This window comes from Natator depressus, chromosome 2 (assembly GCF_965152275.1).
Source record: "Natator depressus isolate rNatDep1 chromosome 2, rNatDep2.hap1, whole genome shotgun sequence".
Taxonomy (NCBI): domain Eukaryota; kingdom Metazoa; phylum Chordata; order Testudines; family Cheloniidae; genus Natator; species Natator depressus.
In genome coordinates, this window is record NC_134235.1 from 125,672,479 (window position 1) to 125,694,916 (window position 22,438).

General features: G+C 41.4%; 1 protein-coding gene across 2 annotated transcripts in view; it reads left to right on the forward strand.

Annotated features, from left to right (window-relative positions):
* LOC141982694 (cadherin-10) overlaps positions 1–5,118 on the forward strand; it is a 152,232-nt gene extending 147,114 nt beyond the window's left edge. The window contains exon 12 of one of the 2 annotated variants that reach the window (XM_074944991.1): positions 3,823–5,118. In XM_074944991.1, coding sequence (XP_074801092.1) covers positions 3,823–4,310 — 488 coding nt within the window. In that variant the 3' untranslated portion in view covers positions 4,311–5,118. Of the gene's footprint in view, positions 1–3,816 lie in introns of both variants that reach the window. The other variant, XM_074944990.1, reaches the window with a different exon arrangement.
* The last annotated feature ends 17,320 nt before the right edge of the window (positions 5,119–22,438 follow it).

The following is a 22,438-nucleotide window of genomic DNA, read 5'->3' on the forward strand; positions in this document are numbered from 1 at the left end:
GCTTTATTTGAAACTACTGTCATGGAAGATGGCAAGCTCGCAATCGCATGATGTCATTTTAGAGTCACTTTTCAGAGAAGAGCCTCTCATTTATAAAAAGAAAAGGAGTACTTGTGGCATCTTAGAGACTAACAAATTTATTTGAGCATAAGCTTTCGTGAGCTATAGCATGCATCCGATGAAGTGAGCTGTAGCTCACGAAAGCTTATGCTCAAATAAATTAGTTAGTCTCTAAGGTGCCACAAGTACTCCTTTTCTTTTTGTGGATACAGACTAACATGGCTGCTACTCTGAAACCTCTCATTTATAAGTAACGGAAGCCACCTACGCTCAGGTCTTAGGCTGGGTAACCTGACTTTGCAGGGTCATTACCAATCTGGTGGTGAGGAGAGAAAAGTAGATTAGTTTAGGTGTAGTGTGTGGGTTGCAGTCCAGGACCTATGAAAAGAGCAGCTGTCGCAGGTTGTTCACTAAATTTAGATTCAGATGGATCGGTGCATAAGCATAGCTTTAAATTTACAGACTTGCTTTAAGATTCAAGTCGGTGTCTAGGCCCAGCACTACCTGCTAATTATTGCTGAAATGGGGCAGGAGGGAAGGAACTAGTCCGGTCCCACCAAGGCAGGAAGAAGATTGATGATGTTAGTCTGTATGATAATCAAGGAAATAATTTTAAATACTTAATTCTTTATTTAACATTTTAATAAGACTTTATATTATGTTGCTAGGATTGTTCTGTATTTATTGGTATCATTTTCATTTGAAATGTGTAATTTTGTTTGGCACAGCACAAAAGCTTAGAGTTTAGTGTCAGAAATACTGTTACTTGCAGCACCAATCCTGATCCTGAGAGAAATTAATGTAGTTCTGTGATTAATTTTGAAATAAGGTCATATCAGTAAACAAATATGCTTACTGATATGACCTTATTTCATAGTTGACACAAAGAAACCATTAATGAATTGTAGTTTGGGATTCTCTGCAGTATGACCATGCAAATTGCATATGTGCATGGTGTTTGGAGTGTCTCACAACTGAGAGTGCCTATCTCAGGGTAGACACCCCAAGCTGGTGGTGTGTTCTATAATTAGATTTCACCAAGCTATTAAAAAAGGTGAACTCCTAGATCACAGCAGGTTGCTCCCTGTCCTGAGAGACCAGTCACTTATCCCAGGTCAATTGGTACTGTAGATCTTTCACCAAAGATAACACTGGTAGCCAATTCTATAGTAAACTAATCAAAGGAAAAGAGAGTTATTAAAACCTTAGAGCAGGTAAAATATATGTATACGTGAGTCACAATTTGTAATTCCAAATGGTGGCAGTGGTGAAAGAAACTGCTAGTTTCCCAAAAGTCTTTTCAGGGTACCCAGATTACCTCTGGGGATCTCCACTTTGCATCTGGCATACTTACCTGTAAGAATTCAAACAGTCCAGAGATGAAGGATCTTTCCTTAAATCCGTACTTATAGCTTCTTCTCATAGAAAACAAGCTGACAGGGTCACTATCTACTTGGGATTTTTCTTTGATGATGGAGAGTGAGGAATGCATTTTGAGTCTTTGTTCACTGATTGCAACACACAATGACCACTTGCTTTGAAATTAGCACTTTTCTGTTAAAGTTCTTCATATGCATTCCACAAGCCTTCTTCCTTGTTTGACGGGTTATTTAGTTACAGGGGTATACACAATGTAAAATGTTTGCTAGTACATTATAATGGGATACAGAAAAGTGAAAACAATGCCGGTAACATCCCACTTGTTTTCATGCAGTTTCAACACCAAATACACTCTTATGCAATCACTTTGATCTATACAAATACACAACCAAATTGACCTGGGGCTTTGACATGAGCTGGCACCTGGTCTGCCACCATCACACGTGGGATCAAATATACTAGTTTTATTCAAGTGGCAGTCATATTGGGATTACAACTGTAATTTCTCAGCACACATCACAGAAGGTGCTTATCCTTTAGAATTAGGATTCTAATCTTTAGTTGGGAAACTGCATTGTTATCCCAGCGGGTAAATTTCCCCATTTAAAAGTCTGTTTTCTACAAGACATTTTGAAATAAACAATTTCCAGAGGTTCAGTTTTTGAAAAAAATAATTGAGTATTATTAGATTTCTTTCTCCATTTTTTCCCTCGCTTGAAAAGGAGGTGGGAAACCCATAAACTTTCTGATGGTATTAAAGTTAATATCAGAAAGGGTATATGTGTGTAGCTCTTTTATGCTCTTCCAGTTATGAAAGCATTGAAGTATAAAATGAAAGAAAGTGTTATTTTCATAGTACTTTGAATTTGAAAGTGTTTTTCCAACTGGAAATATTTAGAGAATGTTTCCACCAGCCTGTTTTTCCAGTGAAAAAGAGGGAGGGAAAAACCCTGAAAATACCCAAATCAAAATGGAATAAATATATTTTGTTTTCTAAAAACAAAAATAAAAAAATAATTTTATTTTGAAATGCTGATCCAAAACAACTTATTTTTTTCCAATCATAAGATTAAATTTTTCCATTATGTTTCCTGGAGGGGGGGGAGTGTTAGAGGAAGAGACACTTTCTGATTGGGGGGAAAAAAAAAGTAATTGAACTAGCTTTACTTATTAGGTGGCTCAGTGTTTCATACACGCAAGCCTGTAGTCAACTAAAGTATGACTACTACTGTTTGGGTCAAGAGGTTTCATCAAATTTCCTAGTCGCTAGAAAATCCCATTTAAACATTGACCGCAGTCATATTGCTTGTAGGCATTAAAACTGGTTGATTCACAAATACCTTGGTGACTAAGAGTCTGAGCAAAAGCTCACTGAGGTTAATAGTTTTCATATTAGATGATAGAATTAATTGGTTTCAATGGGCTTTGGATTAGGCCCTAAAAGTTCATCTCCCTATGAGTTTTTCTTCTATGTAAAAATGTTGACATTTCCTGAAAGTTTAATAATAAATTTAACATGAATAGATTTGTTTAAAAAAAAAAAAAAACTACTTGTCCTTTGTTAGTTATTAAGTTCAAAAACTGAGGTAACACATAATTTAAATGACCAAACACTAATTTATAATGAACAGTTGGCAAACCAATTACACTATAGTCTGAATATTATTCATGTATGCTATTTTGTGAATACCTGCCAAATACACTCAAAAAATCAAGCTCAGTTCACACATTATTGGGAAACCAAAAATGGGCTGAATGCCTATTATTCATAACAATTATAAAGGCACGCTAAAAAGTAGTCAGTATCTTTGGACACAAAGTGAATTTAATTCTAAATTCTAAACCATTGCAACAGAGACCTCAATCAGCAATATCTTGATGATATATTCTCTTCAAGTAGATTCCTGTGCACTAGTTCACAAATGTTTAACGTTAAATAAAGTGGTCAGAAACAAGCTGTTTGGAGTGGAAGGATACCAAGATTGAATTTTATAATTTTCAAAGTAATATTTAATTAACTGCAACTCAAGCATCGTTTGAGCAGTCTGCTTGAAATCTGCAAAAATATTCTCCCTCATCATCAAAGTAGACCTGGCCATTTGCAGACCAAACCAATGTCCCTATTCAAAGATACAGAAAAGATCTTATTCTGAGTGCATCCTGTCTTCTTAAACACAAGAGAGGTTTTACACAATACATGGTAAGGTGATCAAAAACCAGGATGGAGTTCTTGCTGTTTCAGGGACTCTTAAGCTTAGTTGGTAAAATTAAAATAAAGTAAAGCTATTGTTTTGGCTGGGCTTGCCATTGAGAAATTGTTAAACGGAGATCTTTAGTTTATCAATCTGCTCTTCTGTTTTTTTGTGTTTTTTTAAGTTATAGTGGTACTATTTGCTGCTCTGAAGAGGCAGCGAAAGAAAGAGCCTCTGATCCTGTCTAAAGAGGACATCAGAGACAACATTGTGAGTTATAATGATGAAGGTGGTGGAGAGGAAGACACTCAAGCCTTTGATATTGGCACACTGAGAAATCCTGCAGCTATTGAAGATAAGAAGCTTCGACGAGATATTATTCCTGAAACATTATTTATACCACGGAGGACTCCTTCAGTACCAGATAATACAGATGTCCGAGATTTCATTAACCAAAGGCTAAAGGAGCATGATATTGATCCCTCCGCACCACCATATGATTCACTTGCAACCTATGCCTACGAAGGAAATGATTCTGTAGCTGAATCTTTGAGTTCCTTAGAGTCAGGTACTACTGAAGGAGACCAAAACTATGATTACCTCAGAGAATGGGGCCCTCGATTTAATAAGCTAGCTGAAATGTATGGTGGAGGAGAAAGTGACAAAGACACTTCTTAACCTCCGATAGGGTCAATTTGAGAGGAAGTAACTTGACAGAAACCTTCTCCACTCAACAATATTTAACATTCAGGAAAATTTTCCTGCCACTCAGCACAATGGTTTTCTTTTTAATTTGTTCATGGTCATTCATTCTTTCTAGTAGGATGTCACAGAATATATACAGCATTTTATTTAATCACCTTCCAAGAGCCAAAGCTATGGAAATTCAGTGTTGTCCATTTTAGTAAGTAAAAGTACTTTCAGAAGCTTGAACAGGGCGATATTCCCTTAAGCAACCTCATGTACAAGCCGCTTTTGTTAGGTACATGTACTACCCTTGCAAGTGCAGCTTTTAAGAAGGCAAAGAAACAAAAGTATGTCCAGTTCTGTACATTAACATTTAAAAAAAATGTACACGTGGTGTTAATAAGTGTGATATGCAGCTGGTTTAAAACAGTTTGTGCAACTTCATTTCATCAAATTCTATCTGCCAATGTTTTATATTTATATTTTTGTATTTATTTTTAAGAAATAAACCAGTTTTTACAACTATGTTGCCTGTTCTGGGAGATGAATTGTGAATCCCTTCCCTCCAAGATAGCTATCTATACACTCAGGCTGAAGGACAGAATACAATTACTCCTGTAACAGTGCTTACTCCAGCCACTTTTATGCTGTCTATATTTAATCAAATATTTCCCACCAAAATTTAGAAGTGAATGTGTTCAGAGGGAGAAGATTGGGGGGTCCATTCATTTGAAGAGGAAAAAAAAAAAAAAACACACCAATCTTTCAACTGTGACCAAGAAGGTGGGAAGCAGCACCACTAGGAAATCAAGTTCTATTTCAAGAATACGACGAGTTTAAGTCATGTGACTAAAAATTTGCAATATTAGACTTTAAATCAGTAGGACTACGCAAATGCATGAGGACTACCTGGGGCTTCAATACCTCTAGTATAGCTTCTCTTTGCTGATCCAGAGTCCTATTAAAGCCACTGAGGTTAATTTAACTATAACAGTTAATGTGGAAAAAAATAGTTAAAAAAAGTTACTTCTTTTTTGTTAAGGCACCTTAACTGATTACAAAGCTATAGTTTATTAGATTGTCTAATTTAAAGGTGAATTTCCTCTTCAAAAGGATTACAAACTGACAGCACTGAAAATATCTGTCCACAGAACAGGCACACACCCCAGTTTTTACTAACAAGCCTCATTGAGTATCTAATATCTTCCAGAGATCAAATTAAAAAAAATGTAACAAACTCAAGATTTATAATCTAGTAACAGGATCTAATGATTACAGAACAAAGCATATATTCAAGAGAACTTGGTTCTCTGACTCTCCCTCAAACTTTAGATTATACAAATTTGTTTGTGGAAAAATCAAAGATTATTTGACAATGAAATATTTTCCAGAGCCTTTAAAGTGGAAAAAATCATACATATATTTGGTGGAATGAAGATTTGTGTAGTGTAACTTTTTCCAATTTTCTTACTGGCATAAATTCAACAACTATTTTAACAATGAGCTTTTGGAGAGATGTAATATGACATTCTTATTATAGCACAAATCTCTTCCTTAATGGAGTGCTTAAAACCAGTGCAGTTGAGAAAATAAAAGGTAGGCAGTCATGATCGTTCCTTCAGCGTAGAAAGGTCAAACTTTTAATGAGTTAAATCTTTGAATTGTAAAAAAACATGCAGATTGATTCCACCCTTGATTCCCTTTATTTAAATTGATTTTAGCTCATGAAGAATTCAGAGTGATATATAGCATTTTCCCTTTTATCTGATACAAAATATGTCAAAAATCATCAGTTCAAAGCTATTTCACAACTATTTAGATCATTTAAACAGCTACCCTTTTCCATGGTTATTTCAACACAACACACAAAAGTTGATCTGCCTTCTAGTTTTATAACAAAAATCTATTCAGTTACAGTGATGTAAAAAATTATTGACTTTAATGATGTTACTGTAGTTTCAATGGTGTAACTGAAAGAAGAATTTTGCTTTTAGTCTCCCATCCCATTTTTGGTTTATAAATGCTAAGTGAATCTGACTTACCAATAGGTCATCTGCAGAACTGAGTAAATTCCAAATGCAGAAGATTAAAGTTTCTTTGACAAAACTTTTATTGTCACATCCAGATTTCCCAAATTTCCCAGTAATAGCAAGAACAACAACATTAATTTAATTACAAGTGGACACACTACCCAAAGATCAAGTTCCAATCCTGTCCTCCATTTACAGAAGAATTGATATCAGTAAGTCTCCATTTAATGTAAAGGGGAATTGCATGTGCAACACGCAGAAGAAGTGAGGATGTATGTGTATATTGTATATACGAGACTGCATAGAAGAAATATATAACTGCACATTTGGATCAAAGTCAAACCTATGCTAGTATAAATCCAGCCAACGCTTCTGTATATTGCTCATTCAAAAAGAGTTCCAGCATTTAGTTAGCAAGCAGGAAAAATTACTCTTTAAACACATGTGCAATATTTTGATTTACATTACAATATTTATGAAAATTAACAGAGGAAATGTCTCTTCATCACTGCAAAGACATTGAGAACTCTTTCCCTGATGAAAAACGCAGCAAAATTGTTGAGTACTAAAATTTGAGAGGGGAGTGGAACTAAAAATATAGCTGTTACCTGTTAGGGACCATGTTAGCTTCAATCTTTCTGTTAGTAGCCTTAGAAAATAGTTATTAAAATAAAAAAGTATACCTAACCAAAATACACACAGAAGTGTGCAAGGAACCAGTAATCATGGATCCAGATTATATGTCAAATACACTCAGTCAAATTTGTCAAAATTCATATAGCAGAATGTAAGACAGAGCCCAGATTTAATAAAAATACATTTTGTTGTTGAGGCAGTTGTCTGTGTGCTCATATGACAAATGATCATAGAGGAAACCAGTCCCAACACAGCAAAAATACCTACATATTGTAGTGAAGATGGAACTTCAAAAGGTTTACAGCTTAGTTCAGCTAAGTATCCAAGAATCCAGATATTCATCTAAACTCTATCAACCTACGGCCCCCAACCACTAAGCTTCTGTCCCCAACCTAATCTCCCACCAACCCCTATCACAGGAAATAGGGTGGGAAATGGGGAGTTTGTAAAATAAGATCTTCTCATGGACCTACCTCCTTTCCTCAGTGTTTACAGAATGACAACACTGATTCATCGTGCCTATCTCATGGTGTCTTCAGGAGAAAGGGATGATAACAAGCCAGGGGAAGGGATAAAATGCACATAAAATACGCAAACGAGTGCGCTCCACTGCGCAGTTCCACCTACATCCATCAATTTTTTTCCCAATCTATCCATTACCAGCTCCATGCAGATATCAATCCATCCACCCACCTACTACAAAGTGAATCAACATCTTGCCAGTCAATTCATTTCTATATCCCCCTATAGGCTAATTCCGCACTCTGGCACTTCGAGTGCAGAAGTTGGGGGCCCACAAGGATTCTAAAAATTAATACTGACCACTCCAGGCTTGTATTAATTCTCAAGGTTACAGCTTTTCTCTGACCATGAATTGGTAGATGCTGCCACCACCCAAGTGTGGAACCCCTTTGATAGCCCAGGAAGGCGCACTAGGGAATTCCTTCCTGTGGGATACCCTCAAGCCCTTTCACCCCCCCTCTGGGGAAGAGCGAAAAAAAAATAAGGAAATCAGCTGTTGCCACCAGCTAATTAAACCACATGTGCACAAACCTCTTAAGACGCAAAGATCCAAATCTGTTCCTAAAAAAGGTAAAATTTATTAATAGAAAGAAAGAAAATACAACTGGGATCTCAGGCTATTTATAGATTTTAAAAGAGCAACTACATGGATTAAACATCAAGAATAGTTTTCTTGAGGTCCAGCTTAAAGGTTACAAGCAAAATAAAAGCACCTGGGGTTAGCACAGAGGAATCCAAAAGCCATAATGAAATAAAAGGGATAAACCTAATCGCGTCTTCCTAGACATTTCCTGATCTACTTACATATCTGGGGTTTTAAATTAGTAGTTTCTAGGTATGAGACTAATGATTTTTTCATACCTGGCCCAAAGCTTTTTACAGCATAGCTGCTGCCCTGTCCGCCTCTCCCTGGGAGAACGACAGACAAAAGGGGAGTCTTTTTTCAATTTTAAAAGATTCTAGCTTTCCCATTGGCTCTTTTGGTCAGGTGCCCACTCACTTCCTTCTACCTATGCATAGCAGTGAGACTTTTTAGCCCTTTACACATAGAGCAATTAGAGAACAGCTACTAAGAGGGATTTTATAGCTACTGGCTGACTGGGTGTCCATAAAAGGGAACTCCCCGCCCTTCATTTATCACACCCCTGACTACCTATCTCCCCTTTGCATGAAAAGATTGTCTCCTCAGATAACAGACTCTTCAGTGGTAGAGTTCAAACACACACTACCTGTCATCACTGCTCCCCTCCCCACACCTATCATTTCCTATATGTTATTGAGTTACTGACCCTCACCAATAATGTCAGTCTCTACTGCCACAAAGACCTTCGTGCTTTCTCTCATGCCACCCCTCATGGAAAGGCCCAACAAAAACTTCCAAAGCTGCTACACGGCTCTTCTTAAAACTCACTTCTACAATGATGCCTGGAAATTTTTTTTGCAGTGGCTATACAGTTCCTGTACTGAGTCCTGTGATTATTGCACTAATTACAAACTGTACTACATAGAAAGGTGGGGCACCATAAAAGCAAGAAGCATGGATGAACTTTTTGCCCCAGCTTGTAGCTTGAAAATTGGCTTGTCCTTCTAGTAAAAGGCATGTTCTTTAATAACATTTCTCTGAGTATAGCAAAGGTATGGACACACTGTTAATGAAATACTTCATTTTATATACACTGGTGACTGGTGACATCAAATCAATCAGTTTTAAAAGGCAAACTAATAAAGGGTGTATGACAGCAACATATCAGCTAGAGATTATGCTCCTTTTCCTCCTTCCATTAGTGTCAGTGTGAACAAACTATGGTGCTGAATTCAATAGATACAGGGCAACCCTTAATCATGCTCACCTGATCAGCATAATAGGCCCAGAGCTCACACTGGGCTACACAAATAGGCCATTTGCAGCTCCAGTATCCCATATGTCTGTGTAACACTCTATTCTATTCTCAGTTGTTATAGAGCACACAGCAAGCAACTGTGACCATAGGGATGTACTTTGGTGAGTGTCATTTTGCTCCATGTAGCCAACACAATCCCCTCTCCAGTTCCTCAAAGGCATACCTGGGTGGTGGAGAGAGAGCCAAAGTACTTTCATCAACATCCTCATAACTTGGGATGCAAAGGATCATTGCACAAAACCAGCAAGGATATCTAAAACCTACCAAATCAAACAAACAGGAATCTCAAAGGTATTTTCACCCCCCACTTTTTAAAAATGGTCCTATTTTTATTCAAACAATTTTCTACTGAATTTAAAAATTATTTGGGTTTTCAAAATTTGCATTTTTTAAAAAAAAGGAATTTATTGTAATGTCAAAACTGTAAAAAACCCAATCTTACCATGTTACAAGGTGGCCCCTCAGAAGTAGCAATTAACCCCCCTTCCCCCCCAAAAATACAAAATTAAATGAAAAAAAAAACCAACAAAACATTTGAAGGACAGTCTAATTTTTTTTCATTGAACATTTTCATGGACGTTAAAAATACTCCATAATTATTCTGACTACAAATGAAATGGTTTAATGAAAACTCACATTTTAAAAAAAGCAGCAAATTTTGATTAGTTGTGTTTTATTTATTATTTTAAATGTCAACAATCTCAACTAATAACCCTGCTGTGCTGGGGTAGGGTGGAATAGTCTCTCTTCCCATATAAACTTTAACTTTCTTGTATCATGAACCTGGTCTGGCAAACCAATGCTTAAATCTATGAAACATCCTCTGTGATTCACAAAGCCGCATAACCACAAAGTAGCGTTATTTACAGCTGTAGAACACTGGGCTGTTTATTAAAGCCAAGAGCCGGGGAGAGTTCCATCAATAGCCCTAGCACAGTTTTGGAAGTGCTGATTATATTCAGAGCTTTCAGTTACCTCAGGAACACTGACATATTTGATCATAAAAAGAACAGGAGTACTTGTGGCACCTTAGAGACTAACAAATTTATTAGAGCATAAGCTTTCGTGAGCTACAGCTCACTTCATCAGATGGATAGAATGGAATATACATTAAGAAGATTATATACATACATACATACATACATACATACACACACACACCCAGAAAAGGTGGAAGTTGCCATACAAAGTGTAAGAGGCTAATTCATTAAGATGAGCTATTGTCAGCAATTCAGCAATGTTAGGGGGCTTATTCCTTCACCCACTTACTTCCCTGGTCCTTCTCGCATGAACAGAGAGCAACAATACCCGAAGTCCAAAGGTGCAAACAATTCAATGTTTATTGGGGTGAACTTCCACCAAGCATAATTCCAGTTTCCTTCCTTAGTGTCCCCCTTCCCAGCTCTGACACCACAGAGCCTTACTTGTGTCCCTGTTCCCCTTCCCCCCTTAGCAAAACATGATTCCAATTTCCCCAGCCCCATTTCGCCCCTCACCCATACACTTCCTGATTGACTGCAGACTATATAGTAAAACTTGAGTTCTGCTTAGCTTTACCTTAACCAATCATTTTACTGAAATTTAACTAACAATCCTAACATATTGTAACATGAATATTTAACCAATTATATCCCACCTCCTTAATTAGTTTACACCCAGCAAAAATTAATTATACAGCAGACAGAAACAATCACAGAACCAGACAGAGACCATGCAAATAAATAATAGCAAAGTGGGAACTATAATGACAAAACAATACAGAAGTGAGGATTTCACATCCCAGCTATTGATAAGTGAGTTCTTGCCAGACAGGATGCTATCAAACTAAGTTTCCTTTTACATTTTCTAGGCACTTGCCTTTCTCTGGAGGTGACAGGAATACAATCCTGTCCTCATAATGCCTAACAGCCCAATAGCACCTTATTTCAATGTGACTAGTTTGGAATGTGAGGATATGACTGGTCACTTCCCAGCTTATGGCTGCCTCTGAAGCTTAGCCAAAAGTCTTATACAGTCAGACAGTGATTTTGATTCACTCTTTTATACCTCTATAACTAGCTAAATGATAAGAATACACCTAAATTCTTAAAGACTAGGCCTTTGCAGACAGGCCTGAATATCTATTTCCTAACAAGCGATATTTCAAATGGAGTGTTGACCCTGAAGCCTAATGATAATTTATGTCAACCTTGTTCACTATTTCACTGCTGATGAAAGCACATAAGACGACAAAATCTCATATCATGAAGTTGTGCACAATCTGCTACGAGCAGCACCTCATTTAGTAGCAGAAGTTGATGCAACTTTGGCGCAAAGAAGCTAGTGAGTGCTACATGTTGGTAGAGGACATATTTATTCACAAATGTTCACCAACTCCTCCCCTCCACATTATGCATGTTGGAGCATGTTTTTTTTTCTTCTACATAGTATATTTGATGCACTGACAATAGCAATAAAGCAAAAAGCCAAAGTTACTTCTAAGTTTTCCTCAACAGTTTGGAAGGTCAGCTTGAAAAAATAAATTGTTGTGGTTAAATCTAAATGTCTAGATTGTTTGGTTTTTGTTGTTTGCTTTATTTTTAGTTCAACCTTCAGACTAACTTGAGAAAATCAATTTTAGCAATATAATAAAAATAATAAATAGAAATTTTAGCTGTGTAAAATATCAAGTTCCATACCAAAAATATGGAGAAAACATGTTTCATTCATACTTGCAACAGAAAATTTTGGAAATGTCACAGTAACCTTTTAAGATGGCAATTCCAGCAGAAGAACTCTTGACAAGAACTATGCACAATTATGTCAAAGATATATGAAAACCTTCTGAACATCAGCTTCTCAGAGCAGTGACCTGAGCAGCCTCTGTGTAAATGAGCCTGCAAGACAGGAAAAAAAAAAGGTTTGTTTTTTTTTGTTGTTACCCTTAATTACAGCATCTGAGGAATAGTTCTTATAAAAGCAGTCTTCTGATTCAGAGGACTCAGTTGTGCCTCACTTCATGTGTGTGCTCGGCAGATCCGAAGAGAGAAAGCAAAAGTTTTCCCCCTATTTGCACATCTGTGTATGGGCTGAGTACAATGGCAGTCCTTACATAGCCAAGGACTGCTCCAGGCTAATGTCACTGCTGGCACTCACCTCTCCAAAGAACAAAAGGAAGGGGGAAAGCCTTGGGCTCCACCCTCTCTGCACCAGCTACCTGAACTTAGTTCGTACTGCACCCTCAGCAAGGAGATGCAGCAGACATTCTCCCACAGTGCTCATGTAGTCCTTGTTCCTGTCTCAGGTAATCATTTAAAAGTTGAGGTAGTTCCCTGAAGGGAAGCAAAGTTTTCCCCCTACACTAACTGAAAAATCAAAAGGACTAAGAGGTTGCAGCTTCCTTTGACTTCAGATGGAGCTTTGGCAGCACTTCTCTTCTGAAAGTCAGACCACACCCTGTGAGTTCTGATGGGCATGTGCTTTTCTATCTCAACATTCCCTATCCATGGAGTCCCACGAGGATCCATCCTCTACAACAACTACATTACATATAAAAAAAAATAATCTATACTAAAAGAACATTAGGGTTGCAAAGTCAACCATCCAAAAGTTATGAAAATGCCATAATTACAGCTGTCCATGCAACACTTAATTCAGCTCCCTTGTGTGTACACACTATGATATAGTTTTTCATTATATAATCAGATATTCCATTTTCCACAGGACCCTTGTTTCTCTCAGTATATGGGATGCACCTGCTCTATGGATGAATCAGGGTGGTGTAATCAGAAGGCTGTTTTCTTTGGGACTCTGCAGTGGTTTGAAGGTGTGTACTGTTTGTGGGTATTAGGACAGGTGGGTCTAGTCCCACCCTGACATTGGACCCAGGCCACAATTGAATATGGAGGACCACAAATGAAAGCAAAAGGGACACGAGTGAGGTCAAAGGTTGAAAATCAGGGATCCAGATAAGGACAACTAGGAGAGAACCCCCAACAGTGCTCACTGCTCCTTAAAGGCATCTAAGGAGTCAGTGGACATTGCCCAGAGGAACTCTGCCAAGAAGCAGGATTGGATAAGAGATTATAAACAGGCTCCACAGTCACAGAGCACCCGCCCACTCCATCCACCTTCCTCCTCCAGATATGATGGATGGCCATCTTGGCAGCAAAAAGGAGGAGGTTGACAAAGAGGTCCTCTGACTTTGTGGGGCCACAGATGGGGTGTTCTTCAATGAGGAAGGGCAGAGAGAAGTGCAGCCAGTACCTCAGTAAGGTCACCCAATGAAATTAATAGGCAGCAGCTTTTAAACAAGCAATAGGAAGTACTTCTTCATACAAGACCTCATGTGGAACTCGTTGCTAGGGATAGCATGAAGGCCAAAACTATAATAGTGTTCAATAAATAAATAAAAATAATTAGATAAGTTCATGGAGCATAGGCCTACCAATGGGTATTAGCCAAGATGGTCAGGGATGCAACCCCATGCTCTTGGTGTCTCAGACTCTGACTGCCAGATGCTGGGATTGGATGACAGGGGATGGATCACACAATAATTGCCCTGTTCTGCTCATTCTCTCTGGAACATCTGACATTGACAACTGCCAGAAGACAGGATACGGGGCTAGATGGACCATTGATCTGACCCAATATAGCCATTATTATGTTTTGGAGGAGCTGAAAGAAAGGCTGCAAGCTGATGTATGCCAGGGTCTCCCTCTCACCACAGAAGGGCTGAGTGTTGGAGGAGTTGGTGAACTGCACCAGGTACATGCCCATGCTCACAGTTCAGTGGAGGGACCACCAAATAATATCGTTGGGGAACCATTGAACCAGAATGGACTACAGACTGGCCCATCGGGTTCCCTGACCTCCTCAGGAGACAGCAGATCCCACATGGGTGGGACATGAGTGTGAGGAAGAGGATGGTATAAAGCACGAGTGTGTACATATGTTCCCTGGGTACAATTCAGAAGCAAACCAGCTGGGTGTTGTTCAGTCAACTCAGGTGGCATTTAGGAGTGGCTGTGGAGGCATGCAGGGCAGTGGCCTGATGTCAAGTTCTTGAGGGCCAGTGGTGAGAGATGCATGGGAACCACCCTCCTGCAACACTCTCTCAAGAAAAGCAAGAGAATCAGGTGTCAAGGCTGCCCTCACCTCCTGGAGCACATGAAAGAGGATGGTGAGATAAGGGGAGCAGTTAAAACTCACTACCCTCCATAACATCAATCCTCCACTGAAAATGTCCACCCTCAGATTGTTAGGACTCCCTGCACTCTGTGTTCTCTTAGGCTCCTGTTTTCTCCTGTGCCAGGGTACCAAAACAGCTACAGCCATGAAATACACATTTACATCTACAAGTGGCAAGGAGACTGCACAACTTCATGTTAGATTTGGACTTAGTCAAGGGGATTTATGTATTCATAACCACTAGATCTGATTATTGTAATATACTCTACTTAGGAAAGAAGCTGATGACTGTAAAAAAGTTGGTTCAGAACAAAGCAAACTATCCAGTATACAACAGAGGGTGCCAACAGCACATTACTCAATGTCCTGCTTTCTTCACTGGGTCCCCATGGAATTCAAGCACTTTCAAAGCACTTCATAGGATTGACTCACTATTCATTATAATCTTTCAAGAAATACATTACGCTCAGGAGTGAAACTTGTGTGAAAGGAGATTTTATTTTTATATATATATATATTAGTGACAAAGTTCCTCCTCTATCTTGGTGGGTCTTGGGCTTATTGGCGGATTTGCTCGCCTTGGAGCTTCACGGCAACCCTCAGTTTGGCCGTTTTCGTGAACCCACAGTCCAGGTCAACTCCTCCTGTGTCTGATCAGGAGTTGGGAGGTTTGGGGGGAACCCAGGCCCGCCCTCTACTCCGGGTTCCAGCCCAGGGCCCTGTGGAATGCAGCTGTCTAGAGTGCCTCCTGGAACAGCTGTGCAACAGCTACAACTCCCTGGGCTACTTCCCCCTGGCCTCCTCCCAACACCTTCTTTATCCTCACCATTGGACCTTCCTCCTGATCTCTGATAATGCTTGTACTCCTCAGTCCTCCAACAGTATGCCTTCTCACTCTCAGCTCCTAGTGCCTCTTGCTCCCAGCTCCTTACACAAGCACCACAAACTGAAGTGAGCTCCTTTTTAAACTCAGGTGCCCTGATTAGCCTGCCTTAATTGAGTCTAACAGCTTCTTGATTGGCTGCAGGTGTTCTAATCAGCCTGTCTGTCTTAATTGTCTCCAGAAGGTTCCTGATTGTTCTGGAATCTTCCCTGTTACCTTACCCAGGGAAAAGGGTCTTATTTAACCTGGGGCTAATATATCTGCCTTCTATTACTCTCCTGTAGCCATCTGGCCCGACCCTGTCACTGTATATGTGTACACATATATATACACACACACACACATTTAGAAAGGAAAAAATACACTAAAATAGATGTTACTGTAGAACAGAAGTGAAAGTTATCATCATAAGGCTGTTCAATGACTATGTAAAATGAGTTTAGTAGTTTCAGTCCAGTTTCCAGTAGACAAGTGTTGATATGACAAACCATAAACACAACAATTGACAACCTTGTCAGCACATAAGAGAAAGACTGAATGGGCATGGTGATTGACTGCATTTACCTCTAGGTGTGATTCCTTTAATTTAGTATTGAGGTATCTTGGTTGGGCAGGGCAGGTAACTTCTTGCTGCTGTGGCTGCAATTTCTCTGTGGATAAACAGAGGACATCAGACTCCAGTGCTGACAATCTTACTCCTTAGGGTATTCTGCGCCAAAAAAATTAAAATTCTGCATAACATTTAAAATTCTACAAATTTTATTTGTCAATAAATACATGTGGAGGTTCCAGTGGGAAGCACAGGCCACTGACTGCACAGAGGTAGGAGATCACCCTGAGTCCCCCTCCCCTGGACATGGACTTGGTGGTAAAGTTGCACCTCACTGATACAGTTCGAGGACCAGGACTGTCCCAGAAACACCCTGGGACCCTGCCCCTCCGTTCCAAGCAGAATTTCCCCAGGAGTACAATCTGCCACATTATATAAACACAAAAGTCACAAAACAATTTAAAAGAATAAAAAGGAATATTGTGTGGGCAAGGGACTTGGCATTATACTTTGAATTTGCAAAATGCTTTTAGATTTGTTACTGCAGACATATTCAATACAGTGACACAATGCAACATTTTTATTTACTCTTATATAACAGGCAATTTGGTCTAAGTGGGAGAAGCCCTTAAACCTCACAGGATATTTTTTTTCAGTAATTAGGGTGACAGGACTGGAACAGGGATGTCAAAACAAAGAACACTGGTATCAGACAAAATAAAGATCATCGCTTCCCCAGCTAATGCATATTATTCCATTCATCTAGTCTCAGATTTATGCAAATGAGAAACCCACTTACATAACTTTTACACCATTCAGTTCATGTAAAAACTACTTGGCTAGCAATCCTCTTGGGTACTCTGCTGCACAGGCACAGTGTAATCCACTTGGTGTCTGGGCATTAGGCTCAAGCCTATTTGTACAGCTTTATTCTTTGTTAAACAACATTTTCAATATTGCTTTCTGAAAGGGGTAGTGAATGCCATGCACTAGCTTTGGGTCCAATAAGAGCTATAGTTTAAGCCCCAGGTGAATAGGTGCTGGAACTACAGGTGCTGGGGGTGCTGCTGTAGCCCCTGGCTTGAAGTGTTTTCTATCATATGTAGGGTTTATAGTTTGGTTCAAAGGCTCTCAGCACCCCCACTATACAAATTGTTCCAGCACCACTGCCCAGGTGTGTATAAAACACACTGGTAGAAACTCTCAAACTTAACAAAAGGTGGATTATGAATTATTATTATTTTTCTTTGCTTGGGGACTGTATCTCAGAAACCCCAATGACCTCAAATTGGGATCACTAGCACTACCCTACACCTTCTTGAACATATCAAGTTTCATGGCATTATGAGTAGCCCTGCTAATTTTAGAACACCTAGAAGAGTCATCCTTTAAAAAGAAAGGGTTTCTCAACCTTAACTAGAGGGGAGCTGATGCTGCCCTATAATCAACTGAGGCCTGGTCTACAGTACGCGGTTATTTTGGAATTAGCCGAGTTACTTCTAAGTAAAATTGTGTCCATCCACACAACCAAACAAGTTTTTTTGATTTAAAGGGCTCTTTAACCCGATTTCTGTACTCCATGTTGGCAAGTGGAGCAGAGCTAAAATCGAGATCGCAATTCCGGGTTACAGGTACTGTGGACCCAATTTGATGTTATTGGCTGGGAGCTATCACAGAATGCTTCCTTGTGATCGCTCTGGACAACACTCTCAACTCCGATGCACTAGCAAGGTAGGCAGTAAAAGCCCTGGGAACTTTTGAATTTCCTGTTTGGTCACCATTAGCACAGGTGACCATCAGCACAGTCTACCATCACAAGAGACCATGCAGAGTCTACCATCACAAGAGATCATGCAGTCCCGGATTCGCAGACGAGCTCCAACATGGTCCAAACAGGAGGTACTGGATCTCATTGCATGTTAGGGAGATGAATCTGTTATGGCAGAACTACGTTCCAAAAAAAAGAAATGCAAATACATACGCTAAAGTCTCCAGGGCCATGACAGAAAGAGGCTACTCCAGGGACACAGAGCAGTGTCGTACAAAAATCAAGGAGCTCAGGCAAGCGTACCAAAAAGCCAGGGAGGTGAACGGGTGCTCTGGGTAACAGAGCCATACATGCTGCTTCTACTGTGAGCTGCATGCAATTATGGGGGGTGACGCCACCACTACCCCACCACTGTCTGTGGACACCTGCAAGGGGGGAGTAGCACAGAGGGAGGAGGATGAGTTTTTGGAGGAGGAGGAGGAGGAGGAGAGTGCACAGGGGGCAAAGTGGGGAATCTGTTTCCCCCCCTAGCCAGGAACTATTCTTAACGTGGATCCAACTTCCAAGGCATGCTTCCCGACCATGACCCTGGAGAAGTCACTTCTGGTGAGTGAGAGCTTGATCGGAGCCATGCGGTGGGGGGAAACCAAGCCGCGCTGGGCTGTTTGCATTTAGTTTAAAGGGCTCATCCCTGCTCAGAGCCTCATCGGAGCCATGCGGTGTGTGTGTGTATGGGGGGGATGGAGGGTGTTGTGTGAAGCGATCATCCCAGAGAGCCCACAGGCCCTCCTTTTATATGGCAAACCCACCAGGCATTGCTTGCTATGGGAGAGAGGGCCCGGCAGTTTGAAAGCATTGAAATGAATGCAGAAGAAACAAAACCTTGTGTGCCCCTAGGGCTTACCATGGTTGCCTGCAAGCTGAATTCTGTTGCCTGGCTGCATGTGGTGGCTTACTCACACCGAAGTGGCAGGTACTTCAGTACAAGAGGCAAAATGAGACCTTGTACAGAAAGAACCTGTGCTGTGTACTATGAATTGCCTGTTTCACTGAGAAAGAGTGTCCCCTTTGTTCTCTAAAATGTATCTTTTAAAATACTACCCTCCCTTTTTCTCCTCCTGCAGCAGGTGCAAATGTTTCAACGCGGCCCCTGTCTACTCCATCCCAGAGGCTGGTCCAAATTAGAAGGCGGAAAAAACGAACTCGGGACGACATGTTTGCCGAGCTCATGCAGTCCTCCTGCACTGATAGGGACCAGCTGAATGCATGGAGGCAAACAACTGTGGAGTCGCATAAAGCATTACATGAATATGAAAAGAGGAGGGATGTGTGCGATGACAGCAGGCAGGATGCTATGGTTAAGCTCATGGGGGAGCAAACTGACATGCTCCACTGTATGGTGGATCTAATGCGGGAAAGACAGCAAGACCACAGACTGCTGCTGAAGCCCCTGTATAACCACCCTCCCTCCTTCCCAAGTTCCATAGACTCCTCACCCAGATGCCCAAGAACATGGGGGGAGGGGGAGAGGCTAAGGGGACCCATACAGTCAACCCCAGAGGATTGCACAAGCAGCAGAAAGCTGTCATATCCTAAATTTTTTTTGGTTTCTGGACATGTCCTTCCCTCCTCCTCCTCCACCCCCCAACCCAATACCCCTCTCCCCCATCTAGCTTCTGATTTCTCTCAATGTTTTGTGCAACAAATAATAAAGAACATTTTTAAACAAATGTGACTTTATTTCCTTTCATATTATATATATATATATATATATATATTACACACACACACACACACATATATATAGGTGGTAGGTAACTTTAAGAGAAACAAACACAACTGTCACACCGTACCCTGGCCAGTCATGAAGCTGGCTTTCAAAGCTTCTCTGATGTGCAGCGTGCCCTGCTGCACTCTTCTAATTGCCTTGTTGTCTGGCTGTGCAAAACTGGCCACCAGACGAGTTGCCTCAATCTCCCACCCCACCGTAAATGTCTCCCCCTTACTCTCACAGATATTGTGGGGCACACAACAAGCAGCAATTACAATTGGAATATGGGTTGTGCTGAGATCCAACCGAGTCAGTAAACTGCACCAGCGTGCTTTCAAACGTCCAAATGCACATTCTACCACCATTCTGCACTTGCTCAGCCTATAGTTGAACTGCTTCTTACTACTTTCCAGGGTGCCTGCAGGGTGCCTGTGAACGGCTTCATAAGCCATGCAATTAAGGGGTAGGTTGGGTCCCTGAGGATAACTATAGGCATTTCAACATCCCCAACAGTAATTTTCTGGTCTGGGAAGTAAGTTCCTTCCTGCAGCTGTTCAAACAGACCAGAGTTCCTGAAGATGTGAGCGTCATGCACCTTTCCTGGCCATCCCACGCTGATGTCAGTGAAACATCCCTTGTGATTCACCAGTGCTTGCAGCACCATGGAAAAGTACCCCTTGCGGTTTATGTACTGGCCGCCCCGGTGTTCTGGGGCCAAGATAGGGATATGTGTTCTGTCTATCGCCCTGCTGCAGTTAGGGAACCCCAGCGTATTAAAGCCATCCACAATGGTCTGCACATTTCCCAAAGTCACTACCCTTGAAAGCAGCTGGTCAATGACTGCATTGGCTACTTGAAGCACAGCAGCCCCCACAGTAGATTTGCCCACTCCAAACTGATTCCCGACTGACCGGGCTGTCGGGCATTGCAAGCTTCCACAGGGCTATGGCCACTCGCTTCTCAACTGTGAGGGCTGCTCTCATTTTGGTGTCTTTGCGCTTCAGGGCAGGGAACAGCAAGTCACAAAGTTCCACTAAAGTGGCCCTACACATATGAAAGTTTTTCAGCCACTGGGAATCATCCCATACCTGCAACACTATGTGGTCCTACCAGTCTGTGCTTGTTTCCCAGACCCAGAATCGGCATTCCATGGCATGAACCTGGCCCAACACCACCATGATCTCCCAATCACCACATGCCATGCTTCTAGGAACATCTGTGTCCATGTCCTCATCATTATCGTAATTGCGCTGTCGTCGCTTCTTTGCCTGGTTTTGCAGGTACTGCACATACTGTTGGATAATGCGCGAGGTATTTACAATGATCAGAACTGCAGCGGAGATCTGAGCGGGCTCCATGGCTATGGCACCTTCACAGGTAATCCTGAAAAACGGGCACGAAATGCAAGAGAGCAGAGTTGGCGGTGGAAGCTGTGCTGCTCGGTTCACGGTAGCCAAAAAAAGGCGGGAAATGGTTGCTTTCTGTAGCTGTCATGGAGGTGGGAGCTCAGGACAGACAACATGGAGAAGTTCGGAAGCACGGCAATAGCAGGAGAGCAGAGATGGCGGCAGAAGCTGTGCTGCTCGGTTCACGATGGCCGAGCAGAGTTGGCAGCGGAAGTGTTCGATGAGAAAGAGAAAGAGTAGATAGTAGAGATTACATAGGAAGATGAGAGGAAATGAGAGATGGATTCATAGTAGCAGGAGAGCAGCGGTGCACCGTCTGCTGAAAGCAGTATGGCGTCTGCACGCCAAAAAATGCGAAACGATTGTCTGCCGTAGCTTTCACGAAGGGAGGAGAGACTGACGACACACACCCAGAAACACCCACAATAATGTTTTTGCCCCATCATGCACTGGGAGCTTAACCCAGAATTCCAATGGGCGGCGGGGACTGCGGTAACTCTGGGATAGCTACCCACAGTGCACTGCTCCGACATTCGATGCTAGCCTTGGTACTGTGGACATACTCCGCCGAAATCACACGCTTTAGTGGGGACACAGAAGACTGAATGTATAAAATAGCTTCCGAAAATTCAAATAGAATAAATTTCAAAATAATTTCATGCTGTCGACGTACACTGAAATTACTAGTCTTCTTAAATCACTATCAGCTATTCTTACATTTTAAGCCATTTGTAAAGGAGCAGACTCACCCCTGCGGTGCATCCTGCTGGTCATTGGGGAATTAGCTCTTTCCAACGTGGAGCGCCCTCTGAAGGCTGGTGATCTGCACAGCTCTGGCCCCTGTGCCCCTTTCACTGGGGTTCTGCCCCATCTCAGTACCCCCACACTCTTCCTCTGGGTCTCCCCTTTCTGGGGAACCCCCAACCCACTATCCCTACCTTGCCTCAGTCTGGGCTACTGCCAGTCATCACCAAGCCCCCGCTCCCTGGGGCAGACTGCAGTGTAAAGGCCACTCATCATAGGCAAGGGGGTTCAACCCTGTTGCCTTCCTCTGCCTCCCAGTACCATTATGGGCCTTGGACCAGGCCCTATAGCCTGGGGAGTTGCCAGCCTGGAGCACCCCCGCTCAGTCTGCTCCTTCCCCAGCACTGCACCACTCTCAGTACCCTGTGAGGGAGGCAGACAGGCTCTGCTCTCTCCCAGCCTGGAGAGTGACTTCTTGCGGCTCTGGCTCACAGCCTTTTTATACAGGCCAACTGGGGCCTGATTGGGGCATGGCCCAGCTGTGGCTGCTTTCCCAGTCAGCCATCCCCAGCCACAGCTCTCTCCAGGACTGCTTTTAACCCTTTCTATTTTAGGAGTAGGGTAGTCACCCTGCTACCCCATTTAATGCACAAAACACTGACCTATGCCATTTATTAAATGAAAAACAATTATTTATTTAGAAAGAATATGACATACAGTACTTGTCAGGCAGGAGCAT